This window comes from Mytilus edulis, chromosome 14 (genome assembly GCF_963676685.1).
Source record: "Mytilus edulis chromosome 14, xbMytEdul2.2, whole genome shotgun sequence".
Lineage (NCBI taxonomy): Eukaryota > Metazoa > Mollusca > Bivalvia > Mytilida > Mytilidae > Mytilus > Mytilus edulis.
This window is the reverse complement of record NC_092357.1, coordinates 67,466,448-67,490,707: the sequence shown is the minus strand read 5'-3', so window position 1 is coordinate 67,490,707 and position 24,260 is coordinate 67,466,448. Positions and strand designations below refer to the sequence as shown.

At 31.9% G+C, this 24,260-nt stretch overlaps 1 protein-coding gene across 1 annotated transcript; it reads left to right on the top strand.

Annotated features, from left to right (window-relative positions):
• Nucleotides 1–12,071: 12,071 nt before the first annotated feature.
• Nucleotides 12,072–23,661, top strand: LOC139504418 (fibronectin type 3 and ankyrin repeat domains protein 1-like). The gene is made up of 6 exons (XM_071294501.1): nucleotides 12,072–12,089; nucleotides 17,508–17,591; nucleotides 18,090–18,188; nucleotides 20,427–20,525; nucleotides 21,765–21,872; nucleotides 23,484–23,661. The coding sequence occupies exons 1-6, from the start codon at nucleotides 12,072–12,074 to the stop codon at nucleotides 23,565–23,567; spliced, it is 492 nt and encodes a 163-aa protein (XP_071150602.1). The 3' UTR covers nucleotides 23,568–23,661.
• The last annotated feature ends 599 nt before the right edge of the window (nucleotides 23,662–24,260 follow it).

Sequence of the window (24,260 nt, the reverse complement as noted above, 5' to 3'; positions counted from 1 at the left end):
AAAGAAATTTATCTGTTTTTGATCATTATTTTGAATACTATTATAGATAGAGATAAACTGTAAACAGCAATAATGTTCAGCAAATTAAGAACTACAAATAAGTCAACATGACCAAGACGGTCAGTTGACCCCTTAAGGAGTAATTGCCCTTTTTAGTCAATTTTTAACAATTTTCATGAATTTGGTAAATTTTGTTAATTTTTTACAAAGTATTTTCATCTACAACTAAGGGGGGAAGTTTATTACAGATAGAGAAAATGGTAAGTAACAAGAATGATCAGTAAAGTATAATCTACAAACAAATCACCATCACACAATTTTGTCATGAATCCATCTGTTTCCTTTGTTTAATGTGGTCCGTTTCTGTGTGTGTTGCGTTTCGGTGTTGCGTCGTTGTTCTCCTCTTATATTTAATGCGTTTCCCTCGGTTTTAGTTTGTTACCCCGATTTTGTTTTTTGTCCATGGATTTATGAGTTTTGAACAGCGGTATACTACTGTTGCCTTTATTTAATGTGCACATACACCAAGGTGAGCGACACAGGCTCTTAAGAGCCTCTAGTTCCCTTTATATATAGCAAACTGCATATAGATTACCTGAGGAATATCATCATGTTAAGCTTTTGGATTGAATTCTTGTTGTAGAGGGTGAACTATAAAGTATATATCAATACAAAAAAGACTTGTGACCTCAATATCCTGATTTTTTAGATGCAAGTTTGCAGCCAACTGTAAACCAACTTATTTATTTTTCTACGCTTTTAGTCCTGATTGCATACTTTGCAAGGATTGATTTCACTAATTTCAAATTTACTTGGTGTTGTTAAATAAGGAAAGATAAAAGTTTAATATATTTTCAACTATTTGTATTCGAACAAACGATATCGTATATTACGGTATTTTTCCATTAAAACGAATCAGATCTGCCCACAGACATCACTTACTGATCCTTCTTTCATGAGTGGGTGTGTCATAAAACTTGAAATCCTTGATTCACAAACTGGATACATAAAAACCGGCATTTGATGAATAAAAAGGCATTTAAGCATCCTTAAACATTATAGTTCATTATAAGCAGTTACACAATTTATTACAGATGCATTTGTTCCTTTGCATGCATAGTAGTAGACACGTACCCTTTTGATCTGTCTTTTTGGACTTCATGCGATTTTCTCAGTTTTCTCATCACTTGGCCTCTTGCGGCCGTCGTCATCGTCGTCCGGCGTCGTTAACTTTTACAAAAATCTTCTCCTCTGAAACTACTGGGCCAATTCAAATCAAACTTGACCACAATCATCATTGGAGTATCTAGTTTGGAAATGTGTGGCGTGAGTTGGTGAACCAAACAAGATGGCCACCATGGCTAAAAATAGAACATAGGGGTAAAGTGTAGATTTTGGCTTATAACTCTGAAACCAAAGCCTTTAGAACAAATATGACTGGATTAAATTGTTAATCAAGTCAAGATCTATATACCTATCAATTTTCAGACGATGTTGGATTTATGCCCCTTAATTGGTCATTTTTAAGGAAATTTTACCGTTTTTCTACGATGAAAATTTTGTAGTCGTATATTGATATCACGTTGGCGTCATCGAAGTCGTTGTCGTCCGAAGACATTTGGTTTTCGCACTCTAACTTTAGTAAAAGTAAATAGAAATCTATGAAAAGGTTTATGACCATAAAAGGAAGGTTCGGATTGATTTTAGGAGTTTTAGTCCCAACAGTTTAGGAATTTGGGGCCAAAAACAGGACCCAAAAAAACATTTTTCTTGGTTTTTGCACAATAACTTTAGTATAAGTTAATAGAAATCTATGAAATTTTAACACAAATTTATGACCACAAAAGGAAGGTTTGGCGTGATTTTGGGAGTTTTGTTCCCGACGAATTAGGGGCAAAAAGGGTCCAAAATTAAACTTTGTTTGATTTCATAAAAAAATGAATAATTGGGGTTCTTTGATATGCCAAATTCAGTCGTGTATTCAGATTCTTAATTTTTGGTCCTGTTTTCAAATTGATCTACATTAAGGTCCAAAGAGTCCAAAATTAAACTTAGCTTGATTTTAACAAAAAATGAATTCTTTGGGGTTCTTTGATATGCTGAATCTATACATGTTCTTATATTTTTGATTATGGGCCAAGTTTTCAATTCGCAAGTTGGTCAAAATCGGGGTCCAAAATCTTTATTTTAAGTATTGTGCAATAACAAGAAATTTTCAATTGCACAGTATTCCGCAATAGCAAGAAATCTTCAATTGCACAGTATTGTGCAATTAACAAGAAATTTTCAATTGCACAGTATTGCGCAATAGCAAGAAATCTTTAATTGCAGAGTATTGTGCAATAGCAAAAAATCTTCAAGTGCACAGTATTGGGCAATAGCAAGAAATATCTCATTGCACAATATCACGCAATAGCAAGAATTTTCAATTGCACAGTTTTGCGCAAAAGCAAGAAATATTCAATTGCACAGTATTTAAATTTACCGATATTCTGCACTTTTACTCTCTTTTCTGTTAACCTCATGTAGGCCATCCTTAATTTGGTAAGCTCATCACAAAAGGATATGAAAGCCATCTGCATACGTATGTGGAAAGACACGATACATTGCTTTTTAAAACGGTTATTGTGGATCTACAAGTATAGATGTTGCATTGATTAAAGTAAAGAAAGGAATTGAAATATGTCCAACAGATTATGTAGTCACTGGAAATGATCATGGTCAAATTTGTAAGAGTTAAAATTATTATTTTATTAAATATATACTGTTTTGGAATTGACCTACTAATTTCACATGGATTAAACCAATAGACAGTAGATTGTCTATTCCTTAAAAAAAATAAAAACACCTTCTAAATTTCGATTTAAAACCAATGAAAGCATAAAAAAGACTTTTTTAAAAGGTTAACTCATAATAATTTAGGATAACGTTTTTTAACCTTAAACCATGGATGAAATAAATTTATCGGACTAAAAGGGCTAGATTCAACATCAGTATATAACAGCGATCCTATACAAAATAGCGTCTTTCTAAATGATAGAAGGGCTAGATCCAAGAGCAGTATATAACATCGTATCTATATAAAATAGTGTCTTTCTGAATGATAAAGGGCTAATTTCAAGATCAGTATATAACAGCGATCTTATACAAAATAGTGTCTTTCTAAATGATAGAATAGCGAGATTCAAGATCAGTATATAAAACCACGGAATCGCTGTTTTATACTGATTTGACATTATAAACAAGAGATTATTTTTTTACGGAATAAAAGTCATGCAAAAATATGTAAATGCGCTTCATTCCTAAATTACTCCTAGTCGAAAACAACGCCTTCGTATCAAAGAAAAAGACAAACAAACAACACTGAACAAATCATAACATAGATAACCAAAGAATCAGCACCACGAACTACACCACCAACTGAGGGTGGTCTCAGGTCTCCGAAAGGGGAAGCAGACCTTGCTTAACATGAGGCAATCGTCGTGTTGGTCATGCATGATAGTACAAACTCTGTGATTAGTTTTTTTCGGTAGTTCACATTCGGGGGAAAGGGCACGTGATTATAGTCACAATAATTGGAACATTTGTATTGTCATCTATTTCACAGATGTTTAAATAATATACAGAAAGTTATATTAGTTCTAATAAAGAAAATATTGCGATTATTGCCAGTTTAAATTACAAATTAACCCCTTATCATAATTATTTGATGAGCTTTTTGTCGAGTTTGCGAAATTGATTTCGCGAAAGCGATACAAAGCGATACTATATTCCGTTTTCGGAGTCCTGATATCATAGTTGCTATTTTACATTTAATATATCTATTATCTTTCCGTCTAGAACCATTTTACTCTGTAATAAACGTTTGAGTTTCAGTAAAATAGGCGAATAATTTTACAAAACGCATACTTTTAAATCATAAAAACTACTTATACAATTTTAAATGTGAACATAAGGAAAGTTCAGTTAATTCAGTGCTGATGATATTAAAATTAAAGTATTCAACTATTTAAACTGATCAACAGCTACAAAACCCAACAATAGAAAATTATGATACAAAGGCAACCTATATATTAGATACAGGAAGGAAGTATGTGGTATCATTACCAAAGAAAAAAAACTACAGAACAAAACACAACAAACACGGCTGGTAATACACGTGAAAACCGAGGGAGGATTTTCCGATTACGCTTGAGCGGATTAATGGTCACTAGTTCGAATGGTATGTACATTTCTCAATCGCCATTTTCACTGGTATTAAAGAGATAATCGTAACTTGAATTACGATTATCTCAATATGGCGACGGCAGATATAGGTAAAATCTTAACTGTCATTTTTCTCAAATGTAGTATGTTTTTGTCAATAGTTTACTTAGATGCAAGGTTTTTCTATACTATTACATCATATTGGAATCGAAACGGTGCACTGGAATTGTCTAAGCGCTTTGAAAATTGCTGTTTTGGGATAGTCGTAATTCCAGTCACGATTATCTCTTTAATACCAATGATTTTCCAATTCAACTGATCAAAATATTGAAAATCGAAGAATGCTGTGCTGTGGTGAATACTTTAATGAAGAGACACACGTATCATTTACTGTTGGACACGGAGTAAAACTTCTTCAAAATTAATCGTCCGATGAGTAATTGCCGCAAACAAATGACATTTAAATTTTGAGATGATTCAATTAACGTACAAGTTCAAATCTAGTTCTGTAAACATAATTGAATGTCGTTTTGGGCGATGTGTACGCTGTCCGAAGTTGCTCGACTTTTAATAAATCTAAAAACTGCCAATTTTCAGTCTTTCATGCCTGAGGGAATCGGTTGTGATTGAGAACGTCGTGACTTTATGAGGGGAAGTGCAATTTTGGTCAATCATAAATCTAAACCACTGCTATTGCGTTGTAGCCATTGCCATATCCATTGTCAATTTATATTTATTATAAACTTCAATAAAACTATGCAAATTATTTGCCTATTTGAATATAACTATATGTATGGTAAGGATAAGATAAGATGTTACAAAAGTTCGATTGTCAAAGTGTGACCCATAATTGAGCACCACCGGTTGGCAACACCGGTTCGCCGATAAAATACCCGTATCCAGCCTTAGCAGCATTAGAAGATCGTAAACCAAGAAAAAGTATATGACGAACTGAGCCGGACAAAAAACAAATTAAAAAGAGCAAAGGTTCAACGCCATTTACTTTTTGTTAGATTTGTGAACTTAAATATGTTTAACAAAGCAAATCAAATGAATAATTGTCAGATAGTTTTAAAAGTTTTATAAGTTTGTTATAATTCAAGTTCGATTTATCTTATATTGAACGCAATATTTCAAATTAAGAGGTATATGTCACAAATCCTATTTGACAAACTATTTCACGGTAGGTATATTGTCCGACTAGTATTGGGTTTTTTCGAGTGATTTGATTGGGTTTTTTCGAGTGATTTGATTGGGCTATTTCGAGTGCGACCACATTTTTACGAGTTATTATGATCAAAAATGTAAACCAACAAAACGTCGTTGTGAACTGTCTATATAATTCTGAAATTTAGTTCAAATTCTATTTTAAATGGGAATAAAAACTGGTCAAATTTAGTGTGTAGACATGCTTTTAGTTTTTGTTTTGTGGCGGCAGGGGGCAGACTTCTTGCATTAGAATATTTTTTGTAATATAACATTTTCTGATTCTTCTCTGATGTCCAGTAGGTTTCTTACTGCGTTTTTTTATAAAGAGCTGCGCCATGAGCGCCTGCTATGCCAGAAGCGTTTTACAGTTCATTCTCTTATTGTTGTGGCATATAATCAGTATCTTGCATGATTAGACATTTTTCGTATCACACTGCACAGAGTGTGACACGAAAAATGATTCGAAAATCTGCGTTAACTTGATTTGCTTATCCAGATTCATAAGATGCTATTACGGCATTTCATTGGCTATTCGTTTAGTCATTGATGACCTTCAACGGTTACAATGATGTATATTTCATGTGACAAATACTACACCAAGGATTCGTGTATTTGTTTTATTTATCTCTACGAGAAAAAAAGACGTTATTAAGACAAATAGGTTTAAAAACTTGTGATAATGGGACACCGTTTGATATCAACTCTCGTTATTTAATTCAAATAGAATAAACTCGCCGTATTATATTGAAATTAAATAACTATAGTTGATATCAAGCGATATAAACCTATAAATAATTTCACAATGTCATAAAAAATTTATGAAAAACTAAACAGAGGTTATCTTAATCTATTTAAACTAGTCACCATAGTTTCGTTAAAACTTCTAAAAGCACTTTAAAAATATTGTCTGAAAACTTTAATATCACCCCTTTTTAGCCCCAAAAGGGTCAAGTGTGATTTTTCCATCACTTGGCGTTCGTCACTGTCCGTACGTAAAATCTTAAATTTGTATTATCAGAGAGGGAGGATAACTCAATACATTGAAACAATACTCCGAAGTTTCATGTAAATTGGTTTTATCGTTTATAAGTTCTTTTCCGACTTGCTGACCACGGATGGACAACGGTATATCATAATACGTCCCGAATAAAAAAAACTGGGGTTCACCACGAAAAATAGTATTAGCTATGATAACAAAAGAACCATGAAATGAAGCTTAAAAGATTATCAGTCCACTGCACTATGTTCTAAAGACCTTTTTATAAAGGATCCAATAACTTCAAATTTAATACTGGAAAATTGTCGTAGAACCTTTTCCGCATAAAATTAAATTGAAAAAGGTTAATTTTGACCACAGTAGTAATATGGTTTTGTGATTTGTTGAGAACATATGATAGTGTCCTTCACTTGATTACGGATATAAACTAGAAAAAATAATTTTTTCAGGTCAAGAATACTTTTATTTTTATCAAAATGTTCTTTTAAAAAACCCGAACTATTTGTTAAAAATCCGGACGAGTTCACATTTGCTTTCGAAAAAGCCAAGACAATAATAAACAATCATTGTTTTGTTATAAAAGGAAATTGTGCGACTATTTTTATCAAAACATGTATAGTGATCAAAATAAGTTGGGTAGTCATGAAAAAATAACTATTATAATTACAAATTAGCAGTTAATCTACCTTATTGCATGTTTTTTTTTCACTCGAAAAAGCACGAACTACACTAGAAAAAAACGTATCGAATCACTCGAAAAACCACGATCCTAGCCGGACACTATACCTTGTATTTGCCCTTTTCTATATATTCTATAACGCTCGATTGAAATTAATATAAATGTTTTGTAAAACAAACAAAAAGCATTACTATCCCAATGTTCAATAATTGTTTTATGATATGGACACTGAGCAAGCATAGGGAGTAATTCTGCAGTTGCCTGCTGTTGAACTTTACCTACCATACCTAATTGTATCGTTGTAATTCCATAACTCTAGTACATAATTGGTACATTAAAGGTAAATTTAGATTAATATTGCCTAGGTAAAAATCGATAAAGTATATAAATCACATTATACAAATAAACTATCTTAGTGATTACACGTATGCCAGACTAATAACACATCGGAATACACGACCATCAGTTTTGCAAAGTTCCAACTTTTTGTTTATCAACAAATCAGCATGAGATGGTAAGTTTATTTCGTTGTTGGGGATTTTTGCTACAGGATTTAAAAATTATTTAACAAACTTTGTGTTTTTCACATGCATGTCAGATCTTTGGCTGATAAATAACATCATACTTTTTTGGTTACAATTCTCGTCTCCGTTGGATATATAATAACATTTTGAAGTAGGGTGGACATTATGTATTAAACGTATAACTTTGTATAATCATCGTAGTAATGGATATCGTACGTAAACTTTTTGAAAGGTCTACATAGCGGACAATTTTAATAGGCTGAGTTAAATGAGAAGCTTAATTTATCTTCTAAATGCGCAGCAGTGTTAACGGAGACGATACAAATACAAAATTTCATGTGTATCAGCACACTTTTGTTCGTCATTTTTTTTTTCAGAACGGGCGTTAGATTGATTAGAATACATTGATATAACTGTTGAACAAAAGACTTCTTGTTGAATAATGCATAACAATGTGGATGTGGTAAAAAAAAAAATAAAAAAAAAAGATCACTCAAATTTGTGTTGTATTTAAAGCATACTTTATACTGAGCTCAAATAAAGATTTTGAAATTTCTTTTTTTTATTGTGAATACATTATTTATGTATGTGCCTGTCCCAAGTCAGGAGCCTGTACATGTATATTCAGTGGTTGTCGTTTGTTTATGTGTTACATATTTGTTTTTCGTTCATGTTTCACATAAATAAGGCCATTAGTTTTCTCGTTTGAATTGTTTTACATTGTCTTATCGGGGCCTTTTATAGCTGACTATGCGGTATGGGCTTTGCTCATTGTTGAAGGCCGTACGGTGACCTATAGTTGTTAATGTCTGTGTCATTTTGGTCATTTATGAATAGTTGTCTCATTGGCAATCATACCACATCTTCTTTTTTTTATATATAGTGTTATTCGTAAATTTGTAAATATTTAAGCTTTCAGCGTTTATAAATTAATCAGTTTCGTTTTAGATCGTGACACTTTAAATTAAGTTAAATATGAGATTTTCATATCATTAAATAACTGTTGCTATAAAAAAAAAAAAGAATTATACAAGTAACAAATAGGTTATTTATTTATTTTGTTTACCAAATCTCACAAATTTTATTACAAGAAATGTGATTCATTTTATTTGATAAGCATGATGTATAGATACTTCAAACTGATATTCAAGTGTTCACCCACAAAGAAAGACTCAGCATATACCACAGCGAATTATATGCGTTGTAATTTAAGTGTTCATGATGTAAATCAATACTGTTCAAACATAGTTAAACTTCGTAATATGTACATATAGGTATGTTATAAATTTAACTGTTTGCTGTTTACAATAAAAAAAACTTCGTTATATGCCAATGCTATTTATAAGTGAAGTCATTCAAGTGTTTTTATTGCAACCCTATTTGACGCGACAACTTAGATTAAGGAAGATGTGGTGTGAGTGCCAATGAGACAACTCTCCATCCAAATAACAATTTATAAGGTAAATCATTATAGGTCAATGTACGGCCTTCAACACGGAGCCAACACTTTATATACATGTAACCATTTGACTTTATTTTGACTGCTGATTTGATGTTCGACAGAAGTAAATAGTCTGACTTTTAATGTTTTGTATTGTTTTTATTAGAACCGCTAACGACAATAAACTAACACTACTGATATATATTTTGTCTGTAAATAAATGAAGATAGTTTTCATAGGAATTTATATACAAAGGAAGCCATAATGGCCGTACGTTGATGCGCTATTCCCGTGCTTGCATTTCCTTTCATGATTTTCTTGATAGAGGGTTACTGCTCACAAGGAAGCTATTAAACCAAGAGTTCCAAATGGTGAAGTTGAAATCATCCCTTCGTAAATTTTACGGACGCCATCACGAGTTGGTTGACCGTTATGGAATAACCGTTTCACAAATGATATCGGATATGTTTCTTACATCGTAACTACAATCCCATTCCCTTTCATGAATGTGACCTACCGAATTAGACTATTTACCGGATTTGTAATCACATAAGCAACACGACGGGTGCCACATGTGGAGCAGGATCTGCTTACCCTTCCGGAGCACCTATGATCACCCTAGTTTTTGGTGGGGTTCGTGTTGTTTATTCTTTAGTTTTCTATGTTGTGTCATGTGTACTATTGTTTTTCTATTTGTCAATTTCATTTTTAGCCATGGCGTTGTCAGTTTGTTTTAGATTTATGAGTTTGACTGTCCCTTTGGTATCTTTCGTCCCTCTTTTGTCTCAGTGGCAATCATACCATATCTCCTTATATATGTTGTGGTTATAACGAATTTAAGATTATCTGTCAAAAACAATCATGTTTAGACAAAAATATCTCACAGTTAGACAAAAATTATGTACCCCTTATTCGATTAAATTCCCTGACATAACAAATGTTAACGTTTATAAGGTAAACTGACAATCATACCGAACTCCTGGGAAAATTCTAAATGAAAGTCTTTACCTTGATTGTTTTTTTTTTTTTTTAAATACAATAAAACTTAAGACCTTAATACAATATATGTAAATATGTTGAATATATTCTATAAACCAATAAGCACCTTCTTCGTAACATAGCTCCTTTAAATTGTTATCATAAAAATACTTTTGATAAAACAACGTTCATATTATTACAAATGTAACCTAATATGTTACTTTTATTGTTTCGTTAACTAGTCTTTGAATGCAATTTTAATAACGCGATCTCATGTCGACTATTTTCTATAACCTTTTAAGATTTCCATATTAACTTGTTAACCTATACCTGGAACACAACTGTTTTGAAAGTCCTTAACCAACACAGGTGAAACTGAAGAAATTCTTTATTTTGAAATGGTCCGTATAAATAATTATATTACATGTATTCTCAATTTTATCTCAAACTAAAATGTAAAATGTTATGAATAGTTTTTAAAGGTACCAGGCATATAATTCAATATGCAAGACGCGGGTTTCGTAAACATCAAAGAGGGACGAAAGATACCAAAGGGACAATCTAACTCGTAAATCGAAAATAAACTGACAATGCCTTGATTAAAAGTGAAAAAGACAAACTGACAAACAATAGTACACATGACACAACAGAGAAAACTAAAGAATAACCAACAAGAACCCCACACCCGTCGTGTTGCTTATGTGATAATAAATCCGGTAAATAGTCTAATTCGGTAGGTCACATGATAGGGAAGGGGATTGTAGTTACGACGTAAGAAACATATCCGACATTATTTGTGAAACGGTTATTCCATAACGGTCAACCAACTTGTGATGGCGTCCGTAAAATTTACGAAGGGAGGATTTCAACTTCACCGTTTGGAACTCTTGGTTTAATAGCTTCCTTTTGAACAGCAACCCTCTATCAATAAAATCATTATAGGAAATGCAAGTACGGGAATATGTTATGCAGGTGCTGCTAGTATGTTGATACTTAGAAATGGAAAGTTTACAATTGGAAATCTGAAATCATCTCTTTTGTCGTAAAGTTTTGTTTTCAATCGACCCTCATTGTTAATTTCTAGATGTAAGTCAAGATATGAGGCCGACTTAACTGTATCTGTAGTATCCTTTATCTCTAGTTCGATGGGATAGATGCGTTCCACATAGTCACCAAATTTTGAATTATTTAGTGAAAGAACTAAGACTCATCAGTGACTCCCAGATCAAAAAAGTTAGAAAGCCAGTCAAGTATAAAGTAGAAGAGCATTGAGGATCCAAAATTCCAAAAATTTATGCGGAATGCGGCTACGGTAATCTATACCGTGGAAAAAAATTCCGTATTGCTTCGAATAATTCATACTTTTGCTTTTAAATAAAGTAAATTTTTAAAAGAAACCATATCATTGATACTCTTGTCAAAACCGTAGTGCTAATGACTGAGATGCTAATATCCGTGGGCAGAAACTTCACAATAAAGAGAATTCTCTCTGCAAATTGCCATTTTGAGGTTCATAAGGTCACACAAACGTTAAGACATAGATTACACCGAATCAATCGAAAATTAATGTTTGAATTTATGTTTCTAAAACTACATGATCGTTTTACGCAGAGGAAGGTGATTTACATGATTGATTCTATATAGACTCTCACCTTTTGAATATAATGATAAAACAATGTCGCTTAAGATAATCTGATTCCATCTTCTGTATAACCACAACAAGGAGATGTGGTATGGTTACCACTGAAACAACGTACGGCCATTATGGATTCCTTTGTATAGAAATTCCTATGAAAACTATCTTCATTTACTTTCAGACAAAATATGGATCTGTATAGTTAATTTATTGTCGTTGGCGGTTCTAATAAAAACAATATAAAACATTAAACGTCACACTATTTTCTTTTGTCGAACATCAAATCAGAAGTCCAAATCAAGTCAAATGGTAATATAAAGTAATTATTATAGTTTCCTTTAATTTCAGGATAGAAAATACAAAATAATTGGTTCTCCTGTTTGCAGAATATAACATGTATAATGGCAGATTGGAATGAGGTAAGGATTTGGTCATGTTACGTACATAACGACGGGAACGGTATTATTTTGATCTGAAAATTTATGATTCGTTGTCGGTAACTATATTTTATAATATTTTACTGCATAGCTTGGTTTTCGGTTGTTCTTTTACACTAATGTCATAGGTTAGGGAGAATGATTTGACGCTAACAAACTACTACTTTTAACCCTCCCCCACACATTCTGTATGTACTTCCTTCAAATCATTAACCTGTAATTTGGGGGTCGTTTTTTGATGTGTTACATATTCGTTTTTTGTTCATTACTTTGTCGTTTTCTTATTTGAATTTTCTTACATTTGTCATTTCGGGACCTTTTATAGATGCCTCTTCTTTTCATGTTTTTATATATGATAGATATTCATGATGTCTATATAACTGTTTATAATTTATATATCATTCTGGCAACCAGTACGGGAAATATGGATACACTAAAAGTAAGTGTTTAAGATTTTGACCGACGGGCACAGGTCATAAATAAAGGAAATGTAACTCTGATCAAAATGTTCATTTGTATTTAGCTTCAGCGGTACTCCTAACCTTTATCCAGTTCGTGATAGCATATAGACAGAAATCGGTAATTTCTCAGCAAAAAATTTGAATTTATTCACAATGGAACAGATAAATAAAAAAGACAGAAAACGTGTTTTGATAAAACATGGTTGTCGATGTGATGGAAGTTTATGCGACCGACATACTATTGAGAGATTAACCGAGCTATAAAACCAGGTTCTACCAACCATGCAATTTCTACATTAGGAAATACCTGTACAAATTCAGCTATATGACAGTTATTTTCCATTTGTTTGGTGTGTTTCAGCTTTTGATTTTTTCATTGAATAAAGGACTTTCCTTCGAATTTGTTATTTTTGTTATTTTACCTTGTACAGAAAACATTAATAAAAATTTTATAAAAGCGTTAATACTACTAAAACCATTAATCGAGTAATTTTCTTTGTTTTTAATTTACATTTCGTCTTTTTGCTTATTACCATGTTAATCTACAGAATCTATCAATAGTATAGATCATCACCAAAAAATATATGAAACTTGTCAATGACACTAGAATTCTAAGTTAAACCTTCATAAGCCCAATAACCATTGGTGAAGCCTGCTATGTAACAATAATGAAATGGTTTAAATGACATTTGGTTACTCTTTACAAAATTTTAAAGAATTCAATTCGAAAAGTTAAAGTATTGAAGCTATTTCATATACCGCCTTCAAACTATACGAGGCTATGTACATTTTTCTGAAACACCAACACATAGTATTTGTAATCAAGGAGGTTTTAATACTTTCCAAAATCATTCGAAATTATGCACTTATTTGATTTTGTCTATCACTTAGATTTTTAGATATAATTTACGATGTGCTTATACCAAGATTTTGAAGTTTCCTTTATTGTAGTGAACGTAAAATATTATCTAATAATTAGTGTTTATTCAGGCTTCCATCGAAAACAGATTTTATTAGTTTCGCCTTATAACTTGTCACTTTAAATATAATATAATTTAAGTATGTAATTTTCATATCAGTAGATATCTGTTGCTTAAAACCTAAACAAAATACGAGTGGATTGTTAATTTATTCTGTTTTTTAAATATCATATATGTTATAAAGAGAAAGACCATTTCATTCATTTATTTGATTAGAATGATGTATAGATGTTGAAACCAACATTTAACTGGTAACCCACAAAGAGCTCACAAAAAAACCTAGCGAATTATCTGCGTTATTATTGAACTTTTTATCTTGTAAATCAATACTGTTCAAACATAGTTATAATATACACAGCATTGTATCCATATTGTAAATCTAACTGTTTGTTGTTTACAATTAGACCCACTTAGTCATTTTCATGCAATTGTTCAAATGTTTTTTTCGCGTCAACCTAATAAGACTACAGAATTATCTGTCAAAAACTATAATGTTTACATGAAATCATCTCCCAGTTAAAAACAAAAGCATATACCACTAATTCGATTTATTTCCCATAAATAGCAAATTCTAACATTTAAAAGGTAAACTAACAAAAATACCAAACTCCGAGGAAATTTCTAAACAGTAAGTGTTTCTCTGGATATTTTTTAAAGATACAATGAAGCTGTAGACCTCAATATCAGATCTGAAAAGATGTGAAATATATTTAACATAGGAATGATAACGAGTAAAGTTTAAGTCCACTGATACTCTTTTTCGTTTAAAAATCTAGACGCATTTCCTCTTTCAGCTGTAGTTGTAGATCAGATCATAATGCTTAACAAGAACAAAATTAAGGTGCCCTGTATACGGCTGTACTGAACCCTACATACCTGACTATAGATTTTTGTAACAGTGCTTGTACAAGGATCAACACTTTCATGGATAAATAACGTATTAGCCGTATAAACTTACCTTTAATTGCTAAATAAGAGTTTTTTGTAAACGTGATTTATAGGAGATGTACTTTTAAGTGGATAAATGTTTATTTTAAACTTTATTATTATTTAATTTATAATTATATATCGTTTTGTACAAAATGAATTTAAAGTTCAATACTTCGTTGAAAAATTATGGTACAAGTCTTAATATCAAAATTACAACCTCCCTCGGAACAGATGATACATATTAGCTTTTAAGTCGGACTTTATTAACCTATCGAATGACAGGTTTCTGATTTACTAATGGAACAATTAAACATAGTTGCTATCATGAACAGAGAGCCGTGGTGTAGTGGTTAGCGAATCGGACAACAAACACAAAAATTCCTTGGTCAATCATCGCTCCGAGGGAAAAAATCAGGGATAAAATTTGCGGCTCTTCCTTGACACCATTTGCGAGTATGGTCTTGAAAAGCGATGTAAGAGGATAATAAATGGCTCATCCTTGATCAGAGACAGTCATTTCTCTTGCACGTGAAAGACATCCTTGAAGATTTTAAAAAGAGCAAGCTAATGTTGCTACAGGGCAGCACTCGCACCTGCAAAGTGAAAAGGGATTGATATAAGTTGCAATAAGTTGTTTCCCAAGCAACAAAAATAAATATGTTTAAACTAAGATTAGATTTAGAAACGGTGATCAGTTATTCTTTATCTTGTTCAATTGACAAAAAAAACCGGAGCGGTACACACAACAGTTTGAGGTCTGAAATAATACGTATGACTTATGTTAAGAAGTGAAGTGATGTCATCATATTAAATTCAGTTCATGAAAGGCAATATCAAAGATCCCGCCAAACAAAAGTCGATACTTTGAATTCACAATACTTAGAGAATTATCATGACAAAGTACTCAAGTATTTAATTTTTATCTTTTGGTATCCCTACTAAAAATCTAAAAAAAACTAAGTATCTTCTTTTTGAAATATTGTCCTAAAAAAATTATTGTATAAGCAGAAATTTTCGTGGAGGATTTAATTTTGTTTATTCCGTGGACAGAATATATTCACGAAATGTAACCCCCCCCCCCCCCCCCCGCCCCGAAAATTTAATCTCTATATAATATCACTTCTAATTAATGGAAACCACGAAATTAAATCCCAACGAAATATGATATATAGTAAAAACCACGAAAGTTTGACCCCACGAAAAAAATGTTTCTACAGTATTATAAAAATTACAATTAATAAAATAGATTTTAGAATATTGCAAATGTACCATATATAGTTTTATTGTTTTTGGTCAATGCCACTGCTGGTGGAGATTTATTTCCTCGAGGATATCAAAACACCAATAGTCAGCACTTCTGTGCTACAAATGCTGACTTGAGTTATCATTGATATGTTCATAATTAAAAATTCACTGATAACAAAACTTCGAATTTTTAAATACTAAGGCTTTTCTTCCTCAGGAAAAGATTTCCTTACCAGTATTTGGCAAAACTTTTAGGAATTTTCGGTCTTCAAAGCTCTTGAACTTTGGAGCGTCACTGATGAGTCTTTTGTAAATGAAACGCTCGTATGGCGTATATATATAATTTTAATCCTGGTATCTCTGATGAGTTATTTTACGAAATTTTTAAGGCTATTTTTATATGCAATTTCTTGTCGACTATTGTCGATGCACTTTTAAGATTTCAATATATATTGGTAAAACCATACTTGGCACACTACTGTTTGGTAAGTCCTAAACCAACACAGGTACAACTGAGGAGATATTTTTATTGAACTTTTTTCATCTGAGCGTCACTAGTTAGTCTTGTGTGGACGAAACGTGCGTCTGGCGTATCAATTTTTTAACCTGGTACCTTTTGTTAGCTATTATTCGTGTGTTTCTTTTTCCTGTATGTTTTCCCATTTATTTGTATTGTAGTCCTGCCATGTAATATTGTCATTTTAATGTTATATTTAACGTTGTCATAAAAGCGGGAGGTTTAGCATGCCACAAAATGAGATTCAACCCACCATTTTGTTCTTATATGTACTGTACCAAGTCAGGAAAATAACCATTGTTATAATATAGTTCATTTTAATGTTGTGTTTCTGTTGTGTCGTAGTTCTCCTCTTCTATTTGTTGTGTTTCACTCAATTTAAGTTTGTAACAGGGTTTTTTTTTTTCAACCGATTTATGAATGTTGAACAGCGATACACTACTGTTGCCTTTATTTATTTGGATTGGTCATTAAAAAATATCATATGTTCTCAATGTTCTCTCAAACAAAAGTGCAAAATGTTATAAATAATTATAAAATTTACCAGGTATATAATTCAATACGCAAGAAGCGCGTTTTGTCTACAACAGACTCATCAGTGAAGCTCAGATCAAAACTGTTAGAAAGCTCGAAAAGTATAAAGTTGAAGAGCATTTAGGATACAAAATTCTAAAACGTTGTGCCAAATACGGCTAAGGTAATCTATGCCTGGTATAATAACATCCCTAGTGTTTCCAATTATTCATACTTTTAAAAACCTTAAAAACCTAGTAAAGTCGGTTTTTAGTGGAGTTCGTGTTGTTTCTTAATTATTATTTATAACTGTTGTTGTAAACGGCCTTTGGTTTTGTGAATCTTTGTTTACTCTTTGGTTTTGATTATTATTGTCTTTACAGTTAATTACATAAATACATAAAATTGAGAGTGGAAATGTTTATTTATAAAAGAGACCATGTAATTCTTACTCATGTCAACACCGAAGTGCTGACTACTGAGTGGTGGTACCCTTTGGAACGAAACATCACAATGTCGATAAGGATTCTCTCTGCATATTGCAATTATGATGTGCATAAGGTATCAAACGTTCACACATGGATTACACCGAATACATCTTGAATCTATGTCAGGGTTTTCTGGTATGCTGGAAAACATGTCGGGCTTATTGATTAACTCATTTAAAAGCCTAAATGCCTTGATTTTATATGTATCATATATGAAATGATGTCATAGTCAATGAAATGTCATTCAAGTTTTGGTTTATTTATAGAAACTCATTAAAGCTGCAAAGGACGGAAAAATCGATGACGTGAAATTGTCATTACAAAATGGAGCCGACATTGAATATAAAACTGTAGGTGTACCAGTAATACTTAAATTCAAGTAAACAAGATTAACGTATGAACTATAGATCAAAATACTTAGTTGTAAGTGTATGACGTAACAATGATTAACTTGATTCCATCAAACTACTATACTGAAGGTTTAAAAAAAGAGGGACGAAAAATACCGAAGGGACAGTCAAACTCATAATCGAAAATGATCTGACAACGACATGGTTAAAAATAAAATAGACAAACAGACAAAATATAGTACACTCAACATATAAAACTAAAGAATACGCAAATCGAACCCCATTAAAAACATCTGTTTCAACATACCAAACAGCAATTTTTCTTAAAATATCCAAGAATCAAATAAAATGATGACGGTAAAGATAATAAAAGAAAGTGAAACCAAATTTATTTTGCACCGGTTTATATGAATTACGATATATTTTGTGATTGTAAAACACCTTATCATTAAGTTTTTGATACATATTTTGATTTTGATTTCATCTGTATTATAACAGGTTAATGGAACAACTGCATGTATGTGGGCCTCATGGTATGGACACGTTGAGGTGATCCGATATTTACTTGACCAGGGAAGTAACATAGATACACAAAATGTATGTCAGATATCTTTTATTTCAGTCTGATTACATTTCACATATGAGGAATTACATGAAATCATATCAATCGTCAGACCAATCTTAGCGAGTGACAACTGGTTGTTAGATATGCGCATCACATCCTTCAGATAGTTTTGATTTTGATTTCCCTGAAAAGAATTTTTTTAATAAAAGGTTTCATTGTCTGTAAAACAACACTTTCTTTGTTCGAGAGTCGGGAATAGTAAATAACATCTTTAGTCAGACGCGCTTTTCGTCTACATAAGACTCATCAGTAACGCTCATATCAAAATATTTATAAATCCAAACAAGTACAAAGTTGAAGAGCATTGGGGATTCAAAATTCCAAAAAGTTGTGCCAAATACGGCTAAGGTGATCTATGCGGTACGTGCATGTTTGACAGGGGTGTGTTTATTTTGTAAATGAAATACTCCAACTGAGTGAATTCTAAACCAACAGTATTTGTTATATCATTATCGTGAATTGATTGACTGATATCACGTATCGGTGTCGCACCTCACGTATTGCAAATTGTAACATTCTGACACAATGTATATTTTTGCGGTTGTTTCAAATATGTAGTACTCAAATCTATAGTGGGTTTTAAACCTATGGCAAATTCTTAATTTATGGTAAATATGACGTCATGCCACACCCAACATACGGCAGAGTTTTAAATCTGTGATAGATTTTCTTAAAATTGCGGAGAAGTCAGTACATAATCAACCTATTAATTCAAGTGGCCGAGATCTCTAAATGTAGCGAATTCGAAAGAAGTGGCTTTGAAGTAAAACCAGTATAAGAAAAACTAATTATAAGTACTACTGGTAAGCATAGCCAAAAAAGGATATTGTATCGTCAGCCCAATTTATGTTTTGCAAAATATGTCTGGGGATATTTTTACCATGGTGATAAACCTAAGTATAAAAAAAGAAGATGTGGTATGATTGTTTAAATTGAGAACATGCAAACGATTTAAACTCCTTCATTGAAGTGATTACTTTATCAATGAATATCTATTATAACATAAACAGGATTAATTTTTTCGACCCCATGTGTGCATTTCGACAATCAATCTCTTCAGTGATGCCTCAAGCCTATATATTTGAAAACCAAAAGTTTATTAAAAGATAAAGAGCTACTAACAAAAAAGGTCAAAAAAAGTAAAACCAAAGCCGGACAAGGAAATTGAAGGAATCGGAGCCCTGCATGAGGAAGACACATTCCTTAATTTTTAACTATTTCATATAAACGAGATCAATAAATAATCAGACATTTATCAAAAATGTAAAAATATAAACTTTTCAAATCATAATATTTGGAATCATTTGGAATCATGGTACACTACTGTTGTCTCGATTTAATCGTCTCGTCTCGTCTCGTCGTTCTTAATAAAATAACATGAATATCCATTGCCAGCCTTTATTAGAACATTATTTTTCTTAACAATTCGACTAGAGAATATGTATTAGGAATAATTTATTTCGGTATTTACCACTTATTCATCTGATATAGTACATTGATTATGTCTACTCCATAATGTTGTCTTGTTTATCATTGAATTTTCATGTCACAAAGAAGCTATTAAAGCAAGAGTTCCAAATGGAGAAGTTGAAATCATCCCTTCGTAAATTTTACGAACGCCATCACGAGTTGGAATAACCGTTTCATCAATGACATCGGATATGTTCCTTACATCGTAACTACAATCCCCTTCCCTCACATAAATGTGACCTACCGTATTGGACTATTTACCATATTTGTTATCTCATAAGCAACACGACAGGTACCACATCTGGAGCAGGATCTGCTTACCCTTCCAGAGCACCTGAGATCACCCCTAGTGTTTGGTGGAGTTCGTGTTGTTTATTCTTAAGTTTTTTAGTTGTGTCGTGTGTACTATTGTTTGTCTGTTTGTAGCCATGGCTTTGTCAGTTTATTTTCGATTTATGAGTTTGACTGTCCCTCTGGTATCTTCCGTTCTTCTATACTTACATGATCTATACTAAAATTTTCCTTAAATGTCCGTTTATAAATTCAAAACCGACACAAAGGGTTCACTCCCTCATGAAAAAATCACTTCATACGGATTTGGGCCTTGTCCTGTAGCTTTTAAACTGTTGTGGTTCTTTTCACATTTTTTTTGGCCTTGAGTGCTACTGTTGTAGTTAAATACACACAAGAAATTAACACATACAATTTATAAAGTGTTGTGTTTATGTGTATTATTTCAGATAAATGGATTTTCAGCGTTAATGTTGGCCGCAGCAAACGGACACTTGGGGGCCGTACAATTATTAATTGGAAGACAATGTAACAAAGAGGTCTCATATGTAAGAATTTTAAAATATATTCGTATATAGTTTCCCTTTTTAAATTTAGATATTATTCCTTTACAGTGAATCTCAGTTCAAAGTACGAATGAAAAATATAGAAATATAAAGGAATGACGTTTCCTAAAATAAGAATGAATGACATTTCCTAAATTATAAAGGATTAACATCTATTAGAAAACAAACAAAACAAACCTTGTAGGTATATGATTAAATAGGTATATGATTGAATGATATTTTTATACATTAAAATGTGTAACTTTTCTAGAAATATCAATGACAAGAATTTTCTGGAAATACAAAGGAATAAAAAAAAATGTATAACATCTATCAGAAACATAAATTAATAACATATTTTATGAATATAAATGAATAACATCCAAATTTGGCTATACTTTTTGGACCTTTTGGATTATCGCTCTTCATCTTTTATATAAGCTTTGGATTTCAAATAGTAGCCACGAGCATCACTTAAGAGACATGTATTGTCGAAATGCGCATCTGGTGCAAGGAAATTGGCACCGTTAATTTTATTGTACATGTTTTTAGCCATGGCGATGTTAGTTTAATATTGATCTATGAAGCTGAATGTTCCTCTGGTATCTTAAACCACTCTTTCGTAGAAATATAAATGTTTAAAAACGTAAATACAAAGTCGTCACATCGTGCTCATCAGTGCATACATACTTTTCACGATTCTTTGATACAGTTTTGTTTTGTTAAAGATGATATATTATGAATCAATAGTATACAGTATGTGATGTTAATCTTGACCGTTTTGAAAGAGTATCAGCAAACATTTGTTGGAACAATTAAATTAAACCAATTTTGATCATAACCCGTGATGTCGATCTAAGCAAATAAAGATATTATACAGTAATGTTCCCCCTTTAAAGTTATTGTGCTATGTAATCACACTTTTTATTCATATTGTTTACAATACACATAAAAACATATAATTTAATAGAGAATGAAAACAGGTAAAGACACAAAAACCTAATCAAAAGTAGAACAGGTACAAGACAATGTATGAATGCCCGAATGAGGGCTTCGTTTGTCTCCTGAACAATAATGTTTACTTTCAGAAGAAAAGGACGCCTACAGCATACAAATTCTAAAATTTTAAAAGACATAAAAACACTCCTTCAAACGTATCTTGCTAAAAAAATAGTTTCAGTCCAATAACATCTGCTCAGATAAAATCGGATGCAGATAAGATTTGTTTTAATCTTATTTCAGATAACCGGTAATTCAGTGTTACATTTTTCCGCTTGTTTGGGAAATCTAACAATGACCAAATGGTTGGTAGAACATGCAGGAATGGATCCCTCGATTAAGACATCATGGGTAACACTTGGTCTTGTATATAGTATGTTCTTCTTTTCAAACACAATAAGCGGAGGGTAAAAAAAAAGAAAACGACAACAGTTTTGCCAAAAAATATAGAAAAAATGAACAATAATCACAGTAACAAAATTAATACAGACATACCTTTCCCAAGTCATATGTACAGACAAAGTCTCCAGAATCAGCATCGACCAATTACATGTATGCACTGCAAACAAACGTAATAAATAATAACATACGGAGAGAGTTTAGCTAGCTATAAAAAACATTTTTACCTCAGAAAATGCATGTAATAATTCAAAAGTATCACACAGGTATTCATTTCTTTGATGTCTGAGCTTTTGATTTTACAATTTGATACGACATTTTCCGTCTTGCATTTTCCTCAGAGTTCAGAATTTTATTCTTTTACTTATACTTCAAACACAAAATCAACCGTTCATACAACAGTCCAATAAACATAATATAAAACGTTGAACAATTAATTACCGTTTATACACGTCATACATATACAGTCATTAATTAAGAATTCTTTTTGTAAATTTATTAGGGTGTAAAAGCGTTGACCGAAGTATATTTTGTATGAAGCGCGGAGGCGCTTCATTCTAAAATGTACGCACGGGCAATGCTTTTACAACCCTAAAAATTTACAAAAAGAAGCATTCAAAACTTATAATTACATTTTTTAGCTAGGATTATGAAAACACGATTTTTATCCAGATTTATTTAATTCACCTGTGCACTTTATTGTGGGACCTCGTGTCATCATGAATGATAAATGTTATTGTCTAATGCAATTGCTTACGGAATAACTTGTGATGTGCAGTAAGCCAATCAGAATAACGTATTATAATGAAACATACATCTAATGTAATTATTTGTATGTAAGCTACATACACACTTATACTATAAAGCATCACATAAACATTGGTTATAAAATATCTTTAGCCCATTAATCAGAACCTCTGTATTGACATTTAGTACTATTGGTATGGGTAGTGTCGTCTCATAACTGATTTCAGATTTGGAATCAAACTCAAGACGTTAAGATAATTAGGGCACGCTTCGTATTTCTTTACCAGGACGACTGGACATCGTTAATTCAAAATAGTTACACATTGGATCCGGGGCTTATATACTATGTAGAAATGTATCAATTTATATCATAATTATTGTGTGGCAATTGTATGTCATTCTGAACTGATGTTATGAAGCGTAAATGTTTTCTTTCTTTAAATAGTCTAGAAGAGCTGGGATATAAAAGAGTTATACCACTCCGACCTAGTGTGTCAGTATACGATATGACTCCGGCTTCCGGCCATCGCAATGATCTTACACCATGTACACTGACACACAAAGTCCGAGTGAGAACTTGATAATTTGTCTGCTACTTTCACATATGTTGATATATTAATAAATAACAACTGCTCTATAAAAGTCAAATGGTTCAAGGTAACCTTGAGTCATTACTATTTCTTTGAACTTTAATTTGTTACCTGTTGATATCAATATTGTTTGTTTTATCATCAGATTACCGTCATGAGTATAATCTTACTGATATTGAACAGCATTTTGCCAGAAATTTAAATATTTTGATTTGTCTTATTTCAGGGTGAAACACCATACGATTTAGCAAGGAAGCAAGTGTATCCTGCAGTGACGGAGTATTTACAAGTACATACTTGCTTATCATAAATATATTATATCATGCAGCGTGACAAGACATTGTTTTGGCCTCTTTTTATTAGCCCTTTACAAACTGGTTGTAGTTTATGAGAAGAACGAGTTATTTTACGCCAATAATTTGTACTCTTATACATACTTTTTTTAATGGAAAACACTCTACCCACTGCCAAAGAGACAGTATGTTAGTACTTGGATTTTTAGTTACATTCATTATCACATTTTACCTTGCGTTTCTGAATGTCATACATTACTTAATTTTATATTTTATATGTGTAAAGTTTTTCGTTTGCTCCAATAGAATTGAATAACATGATAAACAGCTAATGCTAGCTCTAAATTATGAGGATTCAACTGTCATCTTAAATATTAGATTTGTCACTTTATCTATGATATATCAATGGGACTAATTTTGTTTTGTTTTAGACAGTAATTCCAACACTGGATGAAGATTCACACCCGACAACAACAGGTCAGTTGCAATACATGACAATAGTTGAAGGTTTGAAATATTGAGATTTGTTTGGTTTATCATATTAATATTTGTGCTCAATTTACTAATTCACTAATATTATGTATGATTTATCTTTAGAATATACAGTAGGCACTCCTTGGATGGAGAGTTGTTTCATTGGCACTCATACCACATATTCTTATATCTATTAAAACAGAAAAACAAACATTACAAAGTAAGAAATATCATTC

What these genes read in the sequence shown, in the direction of transcription:
- LOC139504418 (XM_071294501.1), top strand. An exon ending in CCGACATTGAATATAAAACT is followed by an intron (nt 17,592 to 18,089) that starts GTAGGTGTACCA and finishes GTATTATAACAG; the next exon opens with GTTAATGGAACAACTGCATG. An exon ending in GTAACAAAGAGGTCTCATAT is followed by an intron (nt 20,526 to 21,764) that starts GTAAGAATTTTA and finishes ATCTTATTTCAG; the next exon opens with ATAACCGGTAATTCAGTGTT.